Source organism: Canis lupus, chromosome 1 (genome assembly GCF_003254725.2).
Source record: "Canis lupus dingo isolate Sandy chromosome 1, ASM325472v2, whole genome shotgun sequence".
In the NCBI taxonomy this organism is placed as follows: Eukaryota; Metazoa; Chordata; class Mammalia; order Carnivora; family Canidae; genus Canis; species Canis lupus.
Genome location: NC_064243.1, coordinates 110,182,644 through 110,203,226, shown reverse-complemented (window position 1 = coordinate 110,203,226; position 20,583 = coordinate 110,182,644). Strand labels below are relative to the sequence as shown.

Here is a 20,583-nt window from a genome sequence, read left to right as displayed (position 1 = left end):
TCCCGCCCAGCAGCCAGTCAGTTGCTCTGGGGAGCAGGTTTTCGGAGAAAGACTTCTTCCTCGGCTGTCTGCTCGGCACAAACGGAGATTCCCCCAGTTGTGCTCGCAGAGCGCGCGGGCTCCGAGGGACACCCCCGCGCTCCTACACCACATGGGCGCTCCCGGACGAGGCCCCGCCCCCTGGTTCCACGTGGTCTGCGGCGGGGCTCGAGTGGCTCTGGCTACTGGGGCTGAGGGAGGCACGCGTCCCGGGATGGCGGGGACCCCGGCCGGCGGTGAGTTGCATCGGGGCGGGCCGACGGGGTGCAGGAGTTGGCTCTGGGGAGGAGAAAGGGGCCCCCGGGTGGTGGGTTGGGACGGAAAAAGGGACATCCCGGAGACGGGACTCGTGGAGAGAGTATCTCACCCGAGGAAGGGACTTCGGACCGACGGCGGGTACAGGTTAGGGCGCCCTAACCTGAGTACGAAGGGCGCCCCCAGCAATTGGCTCGGTGGAGACTGGAGTGCCTCTGGGAGACAGGCAGGAGCTAACAGACCGGGTGAGGGGATCGAGGCGCTCAGGGGGCTGGGACCCAAGGGCCGATAGGCGCCCGGGAGGATTGGAGCCGCGGGGCAGTGTCAGCAGATCCCCGTTTCCTCTTCTGCAGGTGCTGCTCCCTTCTCCTGTCCCTCCAACTTTACCGCGACGTCCCCAGCATCAGAACCCACTCGTTTCTCTTTGGAGGCGTTAAAGGACCCAGATACGGAACTGTGGCTTATCCAGGCTCCTGTGGACTTTGTCCCAGACTGGTGAGTGGTCCCACGCCACCTCCTGGGAATACTACCCCTCACTCCGGTGGCTGAACTTGGGGGGGAAGTTTAGAAGGGCTTTTCTGGGATGCCTGCGTGGCTCAGTGGTTAAGCATCTGACTTTGGCCCAGGGCATGATCCTGGGATCCTGGGATGGAGCCCCAGTTCAGCAGGAGTCGGCTTCTCCCTCTCTCCCTCTGCCCCTCCTGTGCTAGTGCTCCCTCTCTCAAATGAATAAATAAAATCTTTTTTTTTAAATGCCGTTTCTCAGCTCCTTTCCTCCCTTTCACCACAAGAAACTGATGAAACTCTGCCTTCCCCTTTCTCCTTCCAGCCTCAATGGGCGGCTAGTGCCTCTTTCAGGCTCCCAGATTGTGAAGGGCAAGTTGGCAGGCAAGCGGCGCCGCTACCGGGTCCTCAGAAGCAGTGGCCCCCAGGCTGAAGAAGCAATCCTGCTGGCTCCCTCCGAGGAGGCAGCAGGGGGACTCACCTGTGCTCCAGCCCCCCAGGGCAGCCTAAGGATCTTTGATAGTCCCCCAGAACCCTCATCAGGGACCTTGCTGCAGCCCATTCCAGCAAGCCCCCCTCCACAAATCCCCCCTGGCCTGAGGCCTCGGTTCTGTGCCTTTGGAGGTAACCTACCAGTAACAGGGCCTGGATCAGTCTTGACACTGAATTCACCAGCCTCAAGGAAGAGGAAGAAGAAGATGCATATGTCAGAGGCCTCAGTTGCCCAGGAGGCAGTGAATGGGCTTGGGGCCCTGGAGGTGGACACAGTCTTGGGGTCCCCAGATACGGAGGTGAGGAAGAAGAAAAAAAAGCAGGAGCCAAAAGAACTAGAGGTTTTGAAGCCAGCAGCAGCAGAAGCCCCCCCTGAGATGTCGGAACCCCTGGTAGCACCATTCCCGTCTCCCGCCAAGAAGAGGAAAAAGAAGCCCAAAGAGGCAGAAATGGTCGAACCAGAAGAGCAGACACCAGAGCCCGAAGAAAAGACAGCGGAGCTGGAACTCATGGTTAAAACAGAGCCCCTGGAAGAGCCAATCCTGTCCCCTACCCGGAAGAGGAAGAGGCAGAAGGGGACAGAAGGGAGAGAGTCAGGGGAAGGGATACCAGGTGAGTCTCTGCTGCAGCTGAAGGTGGAGCCAGAGGAGGAAGCCATCCCACTGCCTTCTTCGAAGAAGAAAAAGAAGAAAGAAAAGGGATACAAAGTAATGATGGAGCCAGGGACTGAAGCTGCAGAGCCTGAGATGGGACTTCTGGAGCCCCTGGGCGAGATGACGGAGCCTGAGCCACTACAGGAAGCTGGGCTTCAGGCTGAGGCAGCTCTAGTGCCCACCAAAAAGAGGAAGAAGAAAGAAAAATGGCAAAACAAGACAGTGGAGATGTTGGAGCTGGGGGCAGAGGAGACGGAGCCTCCGATGGAGCCTAAGCCGCCAGGTGACCCTGAGCCTCACACAGCTCCAGCACCCACCAAAAAGAAGAGGAAAGAACGGGGGCAGAAAGCAATAGAGCCAAGGGCTGAGACGACTGGCCCACAGGAGGGCGGGGTGGTGGAGCTCGAGGTGCCAGCTGAGGGTGAGCCTGAGGCCAGGGCAGATCCTGCATCCACCAGGAAGAGGAAGAAGCAAGACCGGGGAAGTGGGGTCCCTGAGATCACAACCCAGGAGAAGACGCTGGAGCCATCGCTGGATCTGGGGTCTGCGGAGGTGGCTCCCACAGGACGGGAAAAAAAGCGGAAAAAGCTACAGCAGGATCCTGTGTAGACTCTTCCAGGGAAACGGCCGCAATTAAGGAAAGCTGGAGGTGACCGCCTGGGCCAGCAGAGTGCAAGAGCAGAGGACCAACCCCCCTCCCAGTGACTGCCCCAGCATGCCAGCAGCAGCCTGGGCCAGGAAAAATGCTTTATTGTTACACTGAGGGCCTCCTCCTTCACAGCTGGGGTCATCGGGGCACTTTCAAGAAGGGCTCGTGTAGGACATCAAACAGCCTCCGGGCCTGGGTGAGAGCAAGAGAGAAATGGAACCAGTCATTAAATGAGCCATTTGTTTTCTACATCCGGAGTGGACTTAAGTTCTTTCTCTCTCAGCTCAGAGGGGGCTCTGGGGGCTAGGAGAGAAAGAGCCAGATCTTGATTCCATCCCAGACTGGCTGTGTGAGTTTGGGCTGGTCCCCACCTTCTCTGGGCCTCAGTCTTCCCCATCTGTAGGAGAAGCACTGTGGGCCTTCCAAAACCTCAGAGTTTTGGGATCCGAGGTCCCATTTATTTGGAGCTCCCTCCTGTCCCCAACCCCGCAGGCCCATCCCCATAGCTCTTACCTTCTGGGGCCCCAGGCCTGGACACAAAGCCAGATCTTCCCTCGATGCAGCCATGAGCTGTTCCAGAGACTGAGGAAGATGGGAGTGAGGGGTCAGAGATGGGGAGCACAAAACTAGCGTGCCCAGCTGACCAGAGATCTAAGACATCCCTGAAAGGAAGTGAGGTCCTGTGGGAGTGCAGAGGAGCCAGGAAGGATGAGGGGAGGGGGAGTTCATTGAAAGGGCAAGGGGGTCAAAATGCCCATTGGGACGAGGGCTTACCCCAAAAGTTGTCAGGAGGGTCTGGCTGTCTGTTTTATTGACTGACTTCACGGTGGTCAGGCATTCAGTCACCTGGAAGGGGAGAAGGAAGCAGAGATGCATCACGAGAAGATATAACTGCAAGACAGCCCCTATGGTAGCACAGGTCCCCAATGTGTCCCCAGACTGTCCAGAATGCAGGAGGCATTCAATAAATGCCTCTTTTTTTTTTTTTTTTTTTTTTTAAACTTCATCCAGGTTGGGCACCTGGATGGCTCAGTCGGTTAAGCGTCTGCCTTTGGTTCAGGTCATGGGTGCAGGGTCCTAGGATTGAGCTTTACATGAGCTTCACGTAGGGCTCCCTGCTCAGCAAGGAGTCTGCTTCTCCCTCTTCCTCTGCCCCTCCCTCTTGCTCATGCTCATTCTCTTTTTCTCTCTCCTTCTGTCTCAGATAAGCATGCATGTGCTCAAATAAATCTTTAAAAAATAAAAGTTTGGGTCCCTGGGTAGCTCAGTGGTTTAGCGCCTGCCTTTGGCCCAAGGCATGATCCTGGAGACCCGGGATCAAGTTCCACGTTGGGTGCTCGCTTCGACAGCACATATACTAAAGTTCCACGTCAGGCTCCTTTCATGGAGCCTGCTTCTTCCTCTTCCTGTGTCTCTGCCTCTGTGTGTGTGTGTGTATGTCTCATGAATAAATAAATAAAATATCTTAAAAAATAAAAGTTCTCAGAGTGGTCCCCAACTAGGTGAGAGGGTGTCGATCACATAAGATAAATACCATTTATCTTGAGCTGGTGCTGCCCAGGGGAAGCCCATAGGCTCTGGAGGCAGATCTGAGTCTAAAACCAGGGCCCACTACTTACTCTCTATGAGACAATAGAATTGACCTCTCTGGGCCTCTTTTCAGGCTAATGGGGGCCCTAGGAGTACCCACCTCAGGGGTGGTGGTGGACGTCCACCGTTACTTAGTGGTTGGAGCCCAGGTTACACACTTCATTCAGCCAGTACTCCCTGAGTATCCCTGAGTGCTGCATAGTTCTGAGGACACAGCAGAAACGGAGCCAGCCCCAGCCCAGCCCTCCTGGGGCTCCCAGTCCAGTGTGGAGGACAGATCAGCTCCTGACAGTGGTGACCCACATGGGCAGGGCTGGGATGGGGGACCCCAGCAGGGGCACTTGTCAGGGAGGGCTTCCTGGACAAAGAGGTCTCAGAGCTGAGATGTGAAAGATGGAATTAGGCAGATAATCCGGCAGGGGGGGACAGAAGGGCACATACTTAGAGGAGTGGGCCAGGTCTGGGAGAAGTGACAGAGATTACAAAGCCAGGGGTGGACAGGGCTGCTGGGCGGAAGAGGCAGGGCCCTATAGAGTGGTGAGCAGCCCGGCTTTCCCTGAAGGCACTGGGGAGCCATGGGAGGGTTTTGAGAGAGGGAGGGCAGAACCAACTTTGTGCTTAGGAAGATCCCTCTAGCTGCCCTTTGGGTGAGAAAGGAGGGAGGGATTGGGGAGGAGAGAGGAGGATTCAGGCACCAGGAAGGAGCTGGGGGTGGCCAAGGCAGGGAGATGCGGGGGCCTCACCCGGGAGACGAAATCCTGCTCCAGCTTCTCCATCAGGAGGTCGGCCGGCTTCTGCTCATAGGCTTTGTAAGTCTCCAGGTACCGCCCGGCCTCCTCGGGGCTGGGGTGAGAACATTCGGGTCAGCCAGGGTGAGGCGGTTATGTTATGTTTTAGACTCAGATCATGACGCTAACTCTAATGTGGAGAAAAATGATCTCTCCTCCCCTAAATGCTTCCCTGGCAATAACCCCAACCAGGCGCATCTTTGCTGGCTAAGGGGCAGAGCTTGGGAGCCTGAGCCATTGGGTTCAGGTTCCCCCTTCACACCTGAGTGACCCTGGGCCCATGATTTTCTCTCTCTCGGGACCTCAGCCTCCGCATCTGTAAAGTGGAGCGGATGGTAGGATTGTGACAATTACACCAGTGCCGGCTCCAAGCGCTCAGAGCCACACCTGACACTCAGAGACCTGTTTAAGAAACATGAGCTATTCTGGAAGGGAAGTGGGTATGGAGTTTGAAAGGGAGAAAAACCAAAAACAGTTATTCTCTTCCCAGCCACGGAAGACAAACTCAGGAGGCACTCAGTTCCCACTGAAGGTTTTTAATAGAGCACACCTTCAAGAGAAAGGCTGTGGGTGAGCTGACTGCTGAATCCTTTATAGCGGCAAACGGGATCTAATAATTGCCATTAATTTTCACGTCAGGCACTGGTTTTTCTGACATGTAATGAACTGCTTCAAAGGTAGGTGACACAGCCAAATCTTAAAAAGGGTCTGTGTGCAGAAGAAAGTAACTCAAGAGTTTCATTGGCACTGGGAAAAAGCTGGCCTTTTTTTGTGAGCTGTGAGCTGCTCTAGTAAACTAAACCCAAGGAGGGGGCCACTGGAAGTGGGCTGGTCAGAAGTACAAGCCTTTTTTTGTTTGGGGAACTTGTGAGGAGTGGAGTCCAAGTAAATAAAGGATTCAGGTTGAGTATCTTCTTGGCCTTCAGATCCTAGCTAATAAACAATTTTCTAAAGATTTTATTTATTTACTTGAGAGAGAGCAAGCATGAGTAGGGGCATGTTTTTTTTTTTTTTTAAAAAGAGAGGGAGAAGCAGGCTTCTAGCTGAGCAGGAAGCCAGATGTGGGGCTTGATCTCAGGGCCCCAGGATCATGACCTGAGCTGAAGGCAGATGCTTAACCAATGGAGCCACCCAGGCGCCCCATTAGCAATGTTTTTTGATTAAGCAATGGTTTATATTCTTGAAAGAAACATTCATTTTTCTAATTGTTTTTTTCCCCATTAAATGGGCTTTGTAGCTTTTTACTGCAGCAGGATTATTGTTATGGTTCTTAATAATTTGTTCAAGAGCCCCTCAAGTTAGCACGCTGTGTCCAGTTCTAGAATTTGCTTTCGTTTTTGCACTCTGAGATATAAGCAGATGGCTTTCCATGTCAGCAGAAGGAGCTTGACCTCTTTTAACGGTTGCAAAACATTCCATGATTTGGATGTTAAGCCACAGGAAACATTCCCCTTGTGGGGGCCTAGCTGCATGCCAGGCACTGCTCTAACTCTTTAGGTTCAGAAGCTTCCAGAACCCCTCCTCCTCTGAGCAATCCTTTAAGGCACTTATTATTTTCAAACCATTATACAGAGGGGGAAGCAGAGACTAGTGGGGTGGACTCATTTGCCTAAAATCACACAGCTAGCCAGGAGAAGAAATAGCACAGTCACCAAGTTGGGCTCTTAACTTTACATGGCACGACTTCCCACAAAATAGCGTAATGCTTACGCTTGCTTTTGTTTATTTATTCATTTATTTATTTATGATTTTATTTATTTATTCACAAGAGACAGAGAGGCAGAGACACAGGCAGATGGAGAAGCAGGCTCCATGCAGGGAGCCTGATGTGGGACTCGATCCTGGGACTCCAGGATCATGCCCTGGGCCGAAGGCAGGTGCCAAACCGCTGAGCCACTCAGGCATCCTGACTTCTGTTTTAATATACAACTAACACTGGTGTGCCCATCTGGCTCAGTCAGTTGAGTATTCGACTCTTAATCTCTCGGGATCATGAGTTCAAGGTTGTGACCCGGCCTAGCTGCACAATGGAATGTTACACAGTTGGGAAAGAATGTGTATCCAGACAATGGGATATTATTCAGCAATAAAAAGTGAGCTACCAAAGCATTAGAAGGCACGGAGGAACCTTAAAAGCATATTGCCAAGTGAGAGAAACCAATCTGAAAAGGCTTCTGGGAGGTAAGAGGAAATTTCTATGGTCTCTGCCCCTGGTTCTTGGCACAGAGTTCCTGGAGACCCTTGTAAATTCCTCAGTGATAAGAGCACCAGGAATGTCTTTGTTCTTTTTTTTTTTTTTTTTTTTAAGATTTTATTTATTTGAGAGAGAGAGAGAAAGAATGAGGCAGGGGAGGGGAAGAGGGAGAAGCAGACTTTCTTTTTTTTTATTTTTTATTTTTATTTTTAAATTTTTATTTATTTATGATAGTCACACAGAGAGAGAGAGAGAGAGAGAGAGAGACAGAGACAGAGACACAGGCAGAGGGAGAAGCAGGCTCCATGCACCGGGAGCCCGACATGGGATTCGATCCCGGGTCTCCAGGATCGCGCCCTGGGCCAAAGGCAGGTGCTAAATCGCTGCGCCACCCAGGGATCCCAGAAGCAGACTTTCTGCTGAGCAAGGAGCCCAACATGGGACTCAATCCCAGGACCCCAGGATCACGACCTGAGCTGAAGGCAGATGCTTAACCAATGGAGCTACCCAGGTGCCCTGTGTCTTTGTTCTATTGTGAGGAGACTCTGGGTTGGCTCCGGGAGGGGGACTGGTCACCAGAAACTATTAGAAGCTGGGAGGTTCCAGCCCCACCCATTTAGGGACTGGAAATGGTGTTAACAGTTGATCGTGCCATAAAATTCTGATATCAGGGTGTTCAGAGTTTCCAGATGGGCAAACACATGATCATGGGGGAAGGGCACATACCCCCATTCCACAAGAACAGGAGCTCCTAGACCTCTCTTCCTATGTCTCTCACCATCTTGTTGTTGATTCTGACCTTTTATCATACCCCTTACTAAACCAATAAATGTTTTTCCCTGAGTTCTGTGAGCTGCTCTAGTAAACTAAACCCAAGGAGGGGGCCACTGGAAGTGGGCTGGTCAGAAGTACAAGCTGGGCTGGTGAAGTGGGGGGCAGTCTTGGACTGAGCCCTTCACCGGAGTGACCTGACTCCATCTCTACGCAGACAGTGTCAGAACTGCATTAAATGCTAGGACACCGGGCTGGTGTTGCAGAGAACGGCTTGGTGTGGGAAAAAGCTCAACACATCTAGTGGTCAGAAGTATATTTTGTACCAGCAGTAAAAGCAACACAAGAGGGACGCCTGGGTGGCTCAGTGGCTAAGCATCTGCCTTTGGCTCAGGTTGTAATCCTGAGGTCCTGGGATCGAATCCAGCATTCGGCTCCCTACAGGGAGCCTGCTTCTCCCTCCGCCTGTGTCTCTCCCTCTCTCTCTCTGTGTCTCTCATGAATAAATAAATAAAATCTTAAAAAAAAAAAGAGAGAGAGAGAGAAAGTCCCCTTCCTATCACTGCGGACTCCTCACACCCTCCCCAGAGGTCAACACTGTCCAGGGCCTGGTGACTCTCTAACCGTTTCTAGTGTATCCACATACGTGTCTGTTCATAAACACAGCTCCTTTTCCCTCCTTCTGTCTATATATAAAAATATGATGCTGTTTGGTTCTATCACTCTGGCTTTCACCTGCCAATGCTGCAGAGATGGCCCACGTCATCATGGATGCACATCTGCACACAAGCAGAGCTAATCCTGGTGTAGCTAATCCTGGTCTGCGTTGAAGACGGATGTCTATTTTGTTTTAATAGCCAAGCAAGTCTCTCACCAACCAAACATGCAGGTGCCCATTTCACACTATCCATCTGAGAAGTTTTCACCAAATTTAAGGGCGAAAAATGGACACCTCATTTATTTTTAAGATTTTATTTTTTTATTCATGAGAGACACAGAGAGAGGCAGAGACACAGGCAGAGGGAGGAAAAGCAGGCTCCATGCAAGGAGCCCAATGTAGGACTCCATCCGGGAATCCAGGATCACTCCCTGAGCCAAAGGCAAACACTCAACTGCTGAGACACCCAGGCATCCCTGGACACCTCATTTTTTAAAACATACTTTTTTTGGGGTGCCTTGGTGGCTCAGGTCATGATCCTGGGGTCCTGGGATTGAGCCCCATTTCAGGCTCCCCGCTAAGTGGAGAGTCTGCTCCTTCTTCCTTCTCCCTCTGCTCCACCCCACTCGTGCTCTTTCTCAAATAAATAAAATCCTTAAAAATTTTTTTAAAATAAATAAATAATATTTACTTTTTCCTTGATAAACTATAAGGTTGATTTTTTTTTTCATGTGTCTTGGCAACCTCTTATTTGGGCTCTTATTGACTTGCAGGAAGTTTTTTACATACATAAATATATAACTATATTTAAGTATATGCATATAAGTATTAATATTTAAATGTATTTGCACACTATAAATATAATTTATACATACACATATAAAATAGAAATGCTGTCTGTGTATATGTCTCTCTATATAAATATATATTTAATAAATATATAAATATATTTTTAAAGTACATAAATATATATTTATATATATATAGACAAATATACACACACACGTATATATATATACCGACACACAAGTAGTTTTTCATAATTGGTCACTTGTCTTTTAACTTTGTTTACAGTATCTCTAACCACCCAGAAGTTTAATATTAATATTAAATATTAAAATTTAATATTCTCAAATCAGCCAGTCTTTTCCTTTATGGCTCTGGGGTTTTGAGTATTGCTTTAGAAGACTTTTCCTAGGGACGCCTGGGTGGCTCAGTGGTTAAGCATCTGCCTTGAGCTCAGGTCATGATCCCCGGGTCCTGGGATGGAGTCCCACTTCAGGCTCCCTGCTCAGTGGGGAACCTGCTTCACCCTCTGCCCTTCCCCCTACTCATGTTCTCTCTCTAATAAATAAATAAATTCTTAAAAAAAAAAGGAAATTAGCCAATCTAAATAGTCTTTAGAAACCTAGATGTGGAATTAATTATTCAGACAGACTTAATGTCTAACTCATAAGTGCCTAGTATGGTCCTGGCAATTTGATCTACATCACCTGCTTTTGTGACTACAGCACTCTAAGATATTAAGACCCTATTTTAAAGATGAAGAAATTGAGGCCCAGGGAGGGGCAGTGCCTAGACCAGGGTTGTACAGGAAATTCACGGCAGGAGAAGGTCTGGGGGTGGGCAAAGCATTGGAATGATGCTCAGATAGAGCCTGACCTGGGCAGGGAGCCTCGGTCTCACCTCCAGGCAAGGACCAGGGTGCAGTCGGCCAGGATGCACATCTTAGCCAGCTCCTTGAGGGCCTGCTGAGGATCTTTCTGGGTAGAACAGAAAAACAGAATGAGCAATCTGGTCGAAAGCAAGGAATTATAGTCTTGAAAACACAGCAGGTTAGGATGCCAAGAGCCAATGTGCCCCATTTCACAGACGGGGCCAATGAGGCTGGTGGGGAAACAACTGCTGCTTACCACGTCCACCTGGACCAGCAGGACCCGCAGCGCAAAACTCTTCCCCAGGCTCTGCAGCCGCTCGTGGATGTAGTCCGGGTGGAGATTGTGGTAGCGGAGGCTGGGGAATGGAAGACAGGGAGGAGTTGGGAGGTCTCGGTCTCCCCGAGACCCCGAGAACCCTTCTTCACTCTCACTGGATACAGAGGGCGCCGGCAGCATAGGGACCTAGGGCTCAGAGAAGTGACTTGCCCCGGTCACCCACCAAGGAAAGGGCACGGGGGATTGGCAGTCAGGGCTGCCTGGCTCTGGCTCTGGCTCCTTGGAGGGAGGGACCCTTCTTCACTGCAGAAGGGAAGAGACTTGGGCTTTGCATAGAGGACAGACTAGACCCTAGAGAGTATAGACGGGGGACACTGGGTCTTGGGAGGCAGGCCATCCCAGGGAATATCTGCTCTGACCTCAAAGGCCACTGGCAGGGAGGGGATGGGGTGGCTTCTCCACCCAGGGAACTCAGGGACATCTCTGCCCAGGAGCTGCCAGCTCTCATACCTTGCAGGGAAGATAGAAACTTAAAAGTTTCACTTCCAAAAAAAACAAACCAAAAAAAAGAAGTTTCACTTCCCCCCAGCTCTGTCTGGAGAGGAGCCCCAGGGAATGGAGGAGCATGCTTAACTGGGATAAAGGTTACAGGAATCTTGGCTCTCATCAACTTGTCCTGGATGCCTAGGACATGGGAGACCTGACCCTCTCCTCCCTTAGACTGAGTATCCCAGGTCCCCAACCTATCCTCCCCCAGATTGAGGAGCTCAGGTCCCCAGCCCCTCCTCCCTCAGGCCTGGGAGTCCAGGCCTCCAGCCCCCTCCTCCCTCAGACCCAGGAGTCCAGGCCCCCAGTCCCTCCTCCCTCAGACCTGGAGTCTGGGCCTGCACCTCTCATTGTTCTGGGCACCTCCAGACTAAGACCCCTTCCTCCTATACTAGGTCCCACCTAGGCCTAGAGCCGACAGGGCCACACCCAAAGGTCTCCCACTGAATAGTCCAAAATACAGAAGCATGCACTCCCAGGCTGTCCTGGAAGGTGGGGCAGCCCCTCAGAGCTCACCTGAGGAACAGGGCACAGGTGCTCTGGCCCAGCACATAGTCGGGAAGCACGTCACCAAATTCCCAGGGCACGTTCCGCACAAACTTCAGCACAGGGTTGCCCCTCTGGGGAGGGAGGAAGAGCTGAGGCGATTAACCACGATGGCCCTGGGATCACTGCCATCCCAGGGTGCCTCCCTGCAAAGCCCACCTCCTCAGCCTGAAATGTCCTTGGTGCTCTGGCTCTGATCTAGGCTCCTCCCCCTGGCCCTAGGCCTTAACTAAAGGGTCCCTGAGTCTCCCTCTCCAGCTCAGCCCTCTCCCCTCACCCCATGTGTATGTCCTGGGGTTATGGGAACTTCCTCCAGGATGCCTGCCTTGTTGCATCCCGAGTGCCTTCAGCATCAGTCATCACACTTGTCCTCCTCCTGGCCCCACTTCAGGGACAGCCCCACCATCCAGAGACCCCACACCCTGGCCATGGACATGTCCGTCTCCCCCTCCTTCTCCAGGAGGAACATCTAACTCCTAAGCATCCCCATCAATGCCTCCCCATCCACTGCCACAGCCCCTGCCCCTGGCCTCTGGACAGTAGCCATAGGGATCTTCCTAAAGCACAAAACTGCCCTTTGCCTGCTCTCAACCCTGCTGTGGTTTCCAGTGTCCCACGGAAGCCCCATGTGCCCTGCGACCCCTACACACAGATCAGGTAGGCCCTGCAGCTGAGCAGTCTCCTGCCTCTCACTCCACTCTAAACATAGCTCAAGGGGATCCCTGGGTGGCCTAGTGGTGCCTTCGGCCCAGGGCGTGATCCTGGAGTTCCGGGATCAAGTCCGCATCAGGCTCCCTGCATGGAGCCTGCTTCTCCCTCTGCCTGTGTATCTGTCTCTCTCTCTCTCTCTCTCTCTCATAAATAAATAAAATCTTTAAAAAAATAAAATAAAAAATAAACATAGCCCAAGACCAAAATTCTCTGAGCAAGCCAGGCTCTAATCCATCCCATCAGTATTTATTGAGTGCCCACTGGGTGTCGTGGTGCTGTGGACATGGCAGGGACCAAGATACAAAGATCCCTGCCTTGCAGGGGACACGACAGTAAAGAAAATCACGTCACGGATGAGTAAGTAATTATTACATGAGGTAGGGTGTGGGTGGGCAGAGTAGCTGGGATGAGCAGGGTCTGCAGAAGTCCCAAGTCCCACAGGCCATGAGGCCAGTCAGGTGCCTGAAGTGAGGCACCTGGGAGCCAGAAAAGGGCCTCGAAGAAAGGAGGAGCAGGATCCTGTTTTATTTCATTTTATTTTATTTTCTAAAATATTTTATTTAGGGCTCCTGGGTGGTTCAGTGGTTGAGTGGCGGCCTTTGGCTCAGGTTGTGATCCTAGGGTCCTAGGATCAAGTCCTGCATCAGGCTCCCTGTAAGAAGACCTCTGCCTAGGTCTCTGCCTCTCTCTGTGTCTCTCATGAATAAGTAAATAAAATTTTTTAAAATTTTTTATTTATTTGAGAGAGAAAAAGAGGGGGCATGAGTGGGGGGCAGAGGGAGAAGTATGGGCAGCCTGGGTGGCTCAGCAGTTTAGCGCCGCCTTCAGCCTAGGATATGATCCTGGAGACCCAGGATCGAGTCCCACGTCGGGCTCCCTGTGTGGAGCCTGCTTCTCCCTTTGCCTGTGTTTCTGCCTCTCTCTTTCTCTCTCTCTCTGTCTCATTAATAAATAAATAAACTCTTAAAAAAAAGAAAAAAGAGAGAGAGAGGGAGAAGTAGACTCTCCACTGAGTGAGGGAGCCTGACCTGGGGCTCAATCCCAGGATCCTGAGACAGGATCCTATTTTCATTTTTAAAGGATTGCTTTGTCCACTTGACACCCACTAGAATGGCTGAAATTAAAAAGGCAGATAAGGACATCTGGTGGAAATGGAACCTCCGCAAGCTGCTGGTAGGAATGTAAAATGATGCTGCATCTAGAAAATGGTTTGGGAGGGGCACCTGGGTGGCTCAGTAAGTTAAGTGTGTGCCTTTGGCTCAGGTCATGATCCCAGGGTCCTGGGGTTGAGCTCCGCATCAGGCTCTCTACTCAGTGGGGAATCTGCTTCTCCCTCTCTCTGCCACTCCCCCCTTTGTGTTCTCTCTCTCTCAGACAAATACATAAAACCTAAAAAAATTTTAAAAAGATAATGGTTTGGGAGCTCCTGCAAAAACTCAATAGTCACCCCACGACCCATTAAGTCCACACCTGCATAAATACCCAGAACTCAAAACCCATGTCTACAAAAAGCCCAAACACAAATGTTCACGCCAGCATCTTTAGAATAACCAACAAGTACAAACAATCCAATGGCTAGCCCATCAGTGGTTGGATGGAGACCACAGCATGGCACCTGCATACAACAAATACTATTCGGCCAGCAATGGGAAGGAAAGAAGCATGGGCACACACTACCTCGTGCTGAGTGAAAGGCAATAGACATTTGAGTTGCTTGCACTTCTTAGCTAATGTGAACAAAGCTGCTGGGACAGTCCGTGCACAGGATTTTGTATGGATGTATGTTTTCATCTCTTCTGCACATATACCTAAACATAGACTTGCTGGGTCATATGGCAACGCTTATGTTTATTTATTTTTTAAAATTTTATCTTTGGGGGGCACCTGGGTGGCTCAGTGGGTTAAAGATCTGACTCTTGGGCAGCCCCGGTGGCGCAGCAGTTTAGCACTGCCTGCAGCCCGGGCTGTGATCCTGGACACCTGGGATCGAGTCCCATGTCGTGCTCCCTGCATAGAGCCTGCTTCTCCCTCTGTGTCTCTGCCTGTCTCTTTCTTTCTCTCTCTCTCTCTCTCTCTCTCTCAATGAATAAATAAATAAATCTTTAAAAAAAAAAAAAAAGATCTGACTCTTTGTTTTGGCTCAGGTCATGATCTCAGGGTCTTGGGATCAAGCCACAAGCTGGGCTCCATGCTCAGCGGGGAGCCTGCTTGAGGTGCTCCCTCTCCCTCTGCCCCTCTCCACGCTTGCTCTCTCTCTCTCTCAAATAAATAAATAAAATCTTTTTAAAGAATTGTATTTTTTGGGATCCCTGGGTGGCGCAGCGGTTTGGCGCCTGCCTTTGGCCCAGGGCGCAATCCTGGAGACCCGGGATCGAATCCCACGTTGGGCTCCCGGTGCATGGAGCCTGCTTCTCCCTCTGCCTATGTCTTTGCCTCTCTCTCTCTCTGTGACTATCATAAATAAATAAAAAAAATTAAAAAAAAAAAAAAGAATTGTATTTTTTTTAAAGATTTTATTTATTTATTCATGAGAGACACACACAGAAAGAGAGGCAGAGACACAGGCAGAGGGAGAAGCAGGCTCCATACAGGGAGCCTGATGTGGGACTCCATCCCGGGACTCCAGCCAGGATCACGCCCTGGGCTAAAGGCAGGCGCTAAACCGCTGAACCACCCAGTGATCCCCAAGAATTGTATTTTTTAAAGTAATTACATGGGATCCCTGGGTGGCGCAGCGGTTTGGCGCCTGCCTTTGGCCCAGGGCGTGATCCTGGAGACCCGGGATCGAATCCCACGTCGGGCTCCCGGTGCATGGAGCCTGTTTCTCCCTCTGCCTGTGTCTCTGCCCCTCTCTCTCTCTCTCTCTCTGTGTGTGACTATCATGAATAAATAAAAATTTATTAAAAAAAAAATAAAATAAAATAAAATAAAGTAATTACATGGGATTCCTGGGTGGCGCAGCAGTTTGGCGCCTGCCTTTGGCCCAGGGCACGATCCTGGAGACCCGGGATCGAGTCCCACGTCGGGCTCCCGGTGCATGGAGCCTGCTTCTCCCTCTGCCTGTGTCTCTGCCTCTCTCTCTCTCTCTGTGTGACTATCATAAATAAATAAAGAAAAAAAATATTTAAAATAATTACAACTAACATGGGGCTCGAACCTACAGCCCTAAGATCAAGAGTTGCATGGTCCCTCGACTGAGCCAGCCAGGCATCCAGGTAACTCTATATTAAAAGTTTGAGGAACTGCCAGACTGTTTTCCAAAGTGTCTCACCACTGTACATTCCCACCAGCAGCCTATGAGGGTTCCAATTCCTCCATAGCCTTGAGATCATCCTTTGGCCTTTTGATTACAGCCAACCTAGAGGGTGTAAACTGGCATCTCATTGTGATCTTGATTTGCATTTCCCTGGTAGCTGATAATATTGAGCTTCTTTCCACATTCTTGAGTCCTACTATTATCTCTGTGAGTAGTTGCTTTCCTCTGGAATGGCAGCTCCACCAATGGCAGAGACCTCACCTGCTGCCTTTCCAATTGCTCTATCCCCAGAGCCTAGAACAGCACCGGACAACTTTTGAACATATTTGTGGACTACAAGTGAACAAAACCTTGTTTTAAAGGCACAGATGAGGGACCCCTGGGTGGCTCAGTGGTTGGGCATCTGCCTTCAGCTCAGGGCGTGATCCTGGGGTCGAATCCCACATCGGGCTCCCCATGGGGAGCCTGCTTCTCCCTGTGCCTATTCTCTGCATCTCTATGTGTCTCTCATGAATAAATAAATGAAATCTTTAAAAATAGTAATAATAAAGGCACAGATAGGGCAGCCCCAGTGGCTTAGCGGTTTAGCACCGCCTTCAGCCCAGGGCATGATCCTGGAGACCCGGGATCAAGCCCCACATCAGGCTCCCTGCAAAGAGCCTACTTCTCCCTCTGCCTGTGTCTCTGCCTCTCTCTCTCTCTCTGTGTGTGTCTCTCATGAATAAATAAATAAAATCTTTAAAATAAATAAAGAAAGGCACAGATAAGTTAAGTCACTTGCTCAAGATCACACAGCTACTGCATGCCAGAGCAGGATTTGAATTCAAACCTGTGTTCAAGAAACAGTTTTTGAATGAATGAACAAACCCAGGGACAGGAATTTTAGCTGCACTAACATGGTCATATCCCCCAAAAAGACAAGACAGGATGTTACAGGCTAAACATTCGTGTGCCCCCAAAATTCACATGTTGAAATCCTAATCCCCAGTGTAATGGTATTAGGTAGTGAAAGAGAGGCAATTAGGTCATGAGGGTGGAGCCCCCATTAATGGGATTAGTGCCCTCATAAAAGCGACCCCAGAGAGCTCCTTCACTCCTTCTGCCGCGTGAGGACACAGTGAGAACTACGAATAGTTCTTCTATGAAGGTTCTGCAGTCTATGAACCAGGAGGTGGGTCCTTTCTGGACACTGAATCTGCCAGTGCCTTGATCCTGGACTTCCTAGGCTCCAGAACCATGAGGAATAAATATATGCTGTTTAAACTATCCAATCTATGTGGGCGCCTGGGTGGCTCAGAGGTTGAACATCTGCCTTCAGCTCAGGTCATGATCCTGGGGTCCAGGCATCAAGTCCCACATGAGGCCCCCCGCAGGGAGCCTGCTTCTTCTTCTGCCTGTGTCCCTGCCCCTCTCTCTCTGTGCCTCTCATGAATAAATAAATAAAATATTTTTTAAAAATAAATAAATAATAAAATAAACTACCAGTCTATGGTATTTTTGTTATAACAAAATAATAGGATATGGGGCAATCTCAAGGCACACAGGATACTTGAATGGATGAATGCAAGAGGGGCACAGCTCAGAGCACAACAGCCATAGTTCAGACTCCCTTCCACGGTCCTCTAGAATGCCCCCCCCAGAACCCCTATTCCCAACCAGAAAGCTCAAAGCCCCACTTCTCCATCCCCTCCTCACCTGGCGGGGGCTCACAATGATGCTGTTGGATTTCGCCCCTGGTTTGGAGGCCTGATTGGGGGTCTCTCCTGTCAGGGGTTCTGGCCCGGTGGGGTGTGGAGCTCCAGCCAGTCCTGGAGGTCCCGAGATGGCATACTCTGCATAGGTCTGAGGGGCTGCCTGAACCGAGGTCTCCACAGTGGGCAGGCTCCGGGTGGATTTGAATAAGGGCTTGACCTGTGCAGGGGAGGGGAGTGTCAAAATCTAAGTCTGAGCCGCTTCTCCCCACTCCCCAGCCTCTGCACTGGTCCTGGCCACCATCTTCTCTCCCTTGGACCACCACAGTCACCTCCTCACCATCTCCCTGCCTACACCCTTACTGCCCACAGTCTGTTCACTGTCATTTCACATCCCTCTGTTCAGAACCTTGGCGGCTCCCATCTCAGAGCAAAAGCCAAAGCTGTCACTGTAGCCCACAAAACTCTAAAAGAGTCCCTGCCCCCTTGCCTCAGGGGTCTCACCTCCTACCTCTTTCCTTTTGCTTTCTCTCTTCCAGGCCCGTTGCCCTTCTTGCTTGCCCTCAACATTGTCAGGCTCTCTCTGACCCTGGGCCTTTGCACTGGCTGCCCCCTCTGCCTCTAGATGTCCTCACATAGCTCGCTCTTTCACCTCACTGCCAAGATGTCACCTCCTCAGAGAAGCAGTCCCTCTCTTCCATCATCCCCTATATCTTTAGCCCACTCTGTTGTCCTTCCTAGCCCATAGGGAGCAGCCAGTACTCAACACCAGCCGATTGTTTTCCTGTGGGAATGCGATCACAGTGTGGTCAGATCCTTCAATTTACCAAAAGATGTCAAAAGGCAGACTTTTTTTTTTTTTTTTAATTGCAAAGCCTTCCAATTCTCCAATGTCAGCAATAAATTCATGCTTTGCAAGGCAGGGTGCTGGCCACAGAAAACACATGCCAAGGCCATAGGCTGCTTGCCGGAGCCCCCTCTTGGAATCACCATGACATGTGACAGACAGGGAAACAGACTTGCGGAGAGCAAAGGTGTTTTCCCAAGGTGACCCAGGCCACATTTCCTAACCCGCACGGCGGCCACCGGACCGGACCCTTCCTCTCAATCACCCCCTACCTCCCAGCGTTCTCCCCATCTCCTCGTCCTACCCCTACAGGAGGGGCCTCATCCTCGCCCAGTGGTATGAAGAATTTCTTCCTCGTGGGTGGCTCGGCGGGGGGCCGCACTGCGTCTCCGTCCATCCCAGGGTTCTTCTGGGGCCTGAAGATGAAGACATGGCGGCGGGAGCGAGGGAGACACCAGCGTCTGCCTTCCCATCCTCCCCGCAGGAACCCCCACTCACTGCCATCCCGCCCTCAAAACCCCAGGGCTCCACAGAGCATCAAGTTGCAAAGAGCCGGTGCCCCAGATTTTTTAGGGCCCCGCCCACAAGGAGCCGGCACCTCCAGCTCGCCCCGCCCCTTACCGTCCAGACTTTTCATTAGCGCCGCCCCTCAAGCACCCCACGTCCTATCCACCCCGCCCTCACTGTTCCCCGCCTTGGGTTTGCCCAGTCCAGCCTCCGTCCCCTCCGCCCCGCCTCCAGGCTCGCACCTGATACCCTCCCCTCGCCCCATCCCGTCCATCTCTCAGACACTGCGACGACTGATTGGCTTCTGCGGGTGCCAGTCGCCTCCCCTCCCGCCCCCCGCCCGTCCGCCCCTCACGACCCAGCCCCGCCGTCGGAGCGCCGGGAGGACTCACCTCCTCGACCCCGAGCCGGGAGCGGAAGACCGGAGAGACAGCGAGGCGACCCACCGCCGACGCGGCCAGCGCGTCCCCGGGCTCGCCGCACTTCCGGCCTCTCTAGCCCTCGATCCCGCCCTCCGCGTTCCCCAGACGGGTAGAGCTTCGAGAGGGGCGGTCCCCGCGCCGCTCTCTATGGTCCTGGAGGACTGCGGCGGTTTGGGTGGGAGAGAGCCGCGGACCTACCCCCTTGGTCGTCTCTGGTTGTCAAGTTCCATTTGGATGCTCTTTTTTTTTTTTTTTTTTTTTTTTTAAGATTTTTCTTTAATTTACTCATGAGAGCCAGAGAGAGGCAAAGACATGGGCAGAGAGAAGCAGGCTCCCTGCGGGGAGTTTGAAGCGGGACTCGAACCCAGGACCCTGGGATCAAGACCTGAGCCCAAGGCGGACGTTCAACCACTGAATCACCCAGGCGTCCCTGGATGTCCTTATTAAGCACCTCCTTGTGCTCGACCTCTGGACAGGACTCAGTGTGGGGGTGGGGAGTGTGGGAGGGGTGGAAGGAGATCAAATTGGGTTCCTCCTCTAAGCCCAGGCTTGGGTTGGCATCCCAGCCCTGCCATTGGCTTGGCCTCGGCGTCCGCATTCATTCATTCTTGCATTCCACACGCATTCCCCCTGCGCCGCCTCTGTTCCCCGCCCTGTGCGGGGCAGTGCTGGCGACTCAGCGGTGACCGTTGATTGACAACCATAGCGCCCTCCTGTCCTCCTGGAGCGGTCCCCGTCCAGTGGTCCAGTGGGAGAGACAGACTGGTTCCCCAACAGTGACCACCCGGAGAGGGCAAGGCTGGAATGGGAGACCCCACGATGGCCGGGGAGAGGGGAGAGGCCGCCCAGCCCAGCCCCAGGGTAGGGAAGGGCTTCCTGGAGGAAGGGACATCTGAGCAGAGACCTGGTCGATGAGTTAGTATTAGTCATTTCCTGAAAGAACAGTATCACACTGTTCTAACTTGCGGCTCTCTGGTTACTAAGGAGAGAGAACATCTTTTTTTTAGTTTATTGGTCTTAGGTAGTTTGTCTTCTGTGGATGGCTTGCTCATATCCTTTGCACAGTTTTTTAAATGGGGTTGTATGCCTTTTTTTTTTCTTTTTTCTTTTTTTTTTTTTTGTTAGTATTTATTTGTAAGGATACTTTACGGATTCCGATTCAAATTCTTAGTTGTGTGTATTTCCAGTGTTCCCTCCTAGTTTGTACTTTGTACTTTAACTATTTATGTCACAGAGAAATTCTTAGTGTTTATTCACACCACTTATCAGTCTGTTCATCCTGACTTTGGCTTTTGGTGTATTGTTTGAGACCTGCAGTACCCCAAGGTCATAAATATATCCTGTAATTACTTTTAGTACTTTCCGACTCTGGATTTTGTTTGTCTTTATACAAGACTTATTTTTGAAACTGCACGATGGGAGGAATTTATGATGAATGTAGCCAATTGTACTCAAACCATTTATTTTAAAAATCCATCTTTTCACTAGTTTTGATGAACCAAATTCTCATATACAGGCATCTATTTCTGA

The 20,583-nt window shown here is 51.2% G+C and overlaps 2 protein-coding genes across 5 annotated transcripts; one reads left to right on the top strand and one right to left on the bottom strand.

Moving 5' to 3' along the window:
• The first annotated feature begins 128 nt into the window (after nucleotides 1–128).
• Nucleotides 129–2,841, top strand: POLR1G (RNA polymerase I subunit G). Its single transcript, XM_049094403.1, has 3 exons — nucleotides 129–275; nucleotides 648–789; nucleotides 1,124–2,841. The coding sequence occupies exons 1-3, from the start codon at nucleotides 152–154 to the stop codon at nucleotides 2,550–2,552; spliced, it is 1,695 nt and encodes a 564-aa protein (XP_048950360.1). The 5' UTR covers nucleotides 129–151; the 3' UTR covers nucleotides 2,553–2,841.
• Nucleotides 2,678–19,177, bottom strand: ERCC1 (ERCC excision repair 1, endonuclease non-catalytic subunit). Of its 4 annotated transcripts, none has more exons than XM_035712482.2 (10): nucleotides 19,024–19,177; nucleotides 18,429–18,540; nucleotides 17,282–17,497; nucleotides 11,590–11,693; nucleotides 10,507–10,606; nucleotides 10,280–10,356; nucleotides 4,926–5,025; nucleotides 3,367–3,438; nucleotides 3,106–3,174; nucleotides 2,678–2,784 (listed from the first exon to the last, which is right to left on the bottom strand). In XM_035712482.2, exons 2-10 carry the CDS (start codon nucleotides 18,519–18,521, stop codon nucleotides 2,731–2,733), a joined length of 885 nt encoding a protein of 294 aa, XP_035568375.1. In that variant the 5' UTR covers nucleotides 18,522–18,540; nucleotides 19,024–19,177; the 3' UTR covers nucleotides 2,678–2,730. The 4 variants fall into 4 exon arrangements, with proteins under 4 accessions (XP_035568375.1, XP_025280441.1, XP_025280440.1 ...); XM_025424656.3 differs by lacking the exon at nucleotides 19,024–19,177 and adding an exon at nucleotides 18,874–19,021; XM_025424655.3 differs by lacking the exon at nucleotides 19,024–19,177 and adding an exon at nucleotides 18,874–18,993 and having other exon boundaries at nucleotides 11,590–11,711.
• Nucleotides 19,178–20,583: the final 1,406 nt, after the last annotated feature.

Excerpts from the sequence above, each read along its gene's own strand:
- ERCC1 (XM_025424655.3), bottom strand. The coding sequence starts at position 18,905 with ATGGACGGGATGGGGCGAGGGGAGGGTATCAG. Across the intron at positions 18,541-18,873 it reads GGGCGAGGGGAGGGTATCAG|GCCCCAGAAGAACCCTGGGA; the intron begins GTGCGAGCCTGG and ends CTTCATCTTCAG. Across the intron at positions 17,498-18,428 it reads ATGAGGCCCCTCCTGTAGGG|GTCAAGCCCTTATTCAAATC; the intron begins GTAGGACGAGGA and ends TCCCCTGCACAG.
- POLR1G (XM_049094403.1), top strand. The coding sequence starts at position 152 with ATGGGCGCTCCCGGACGAGGCCCCGCCCCCTGGTTCCACGTGGTCTGC. Across the intron at positions 276-647 it reads GGCGGGGACCCCGGCCGGCG|GTGCTGCTCCCTTCTCCTGT; the intron begins GTGAGTTGCATC and ends CCTCTTCTGCAG. Across the intron at positions 790-1,123 it reads GTGGACTTTGTCCCAGACTG|CCTCAATGGGCGGCTAGTGC; the intron begins GTGAGTGGTCCC and ends TTCTCCTTCCAG.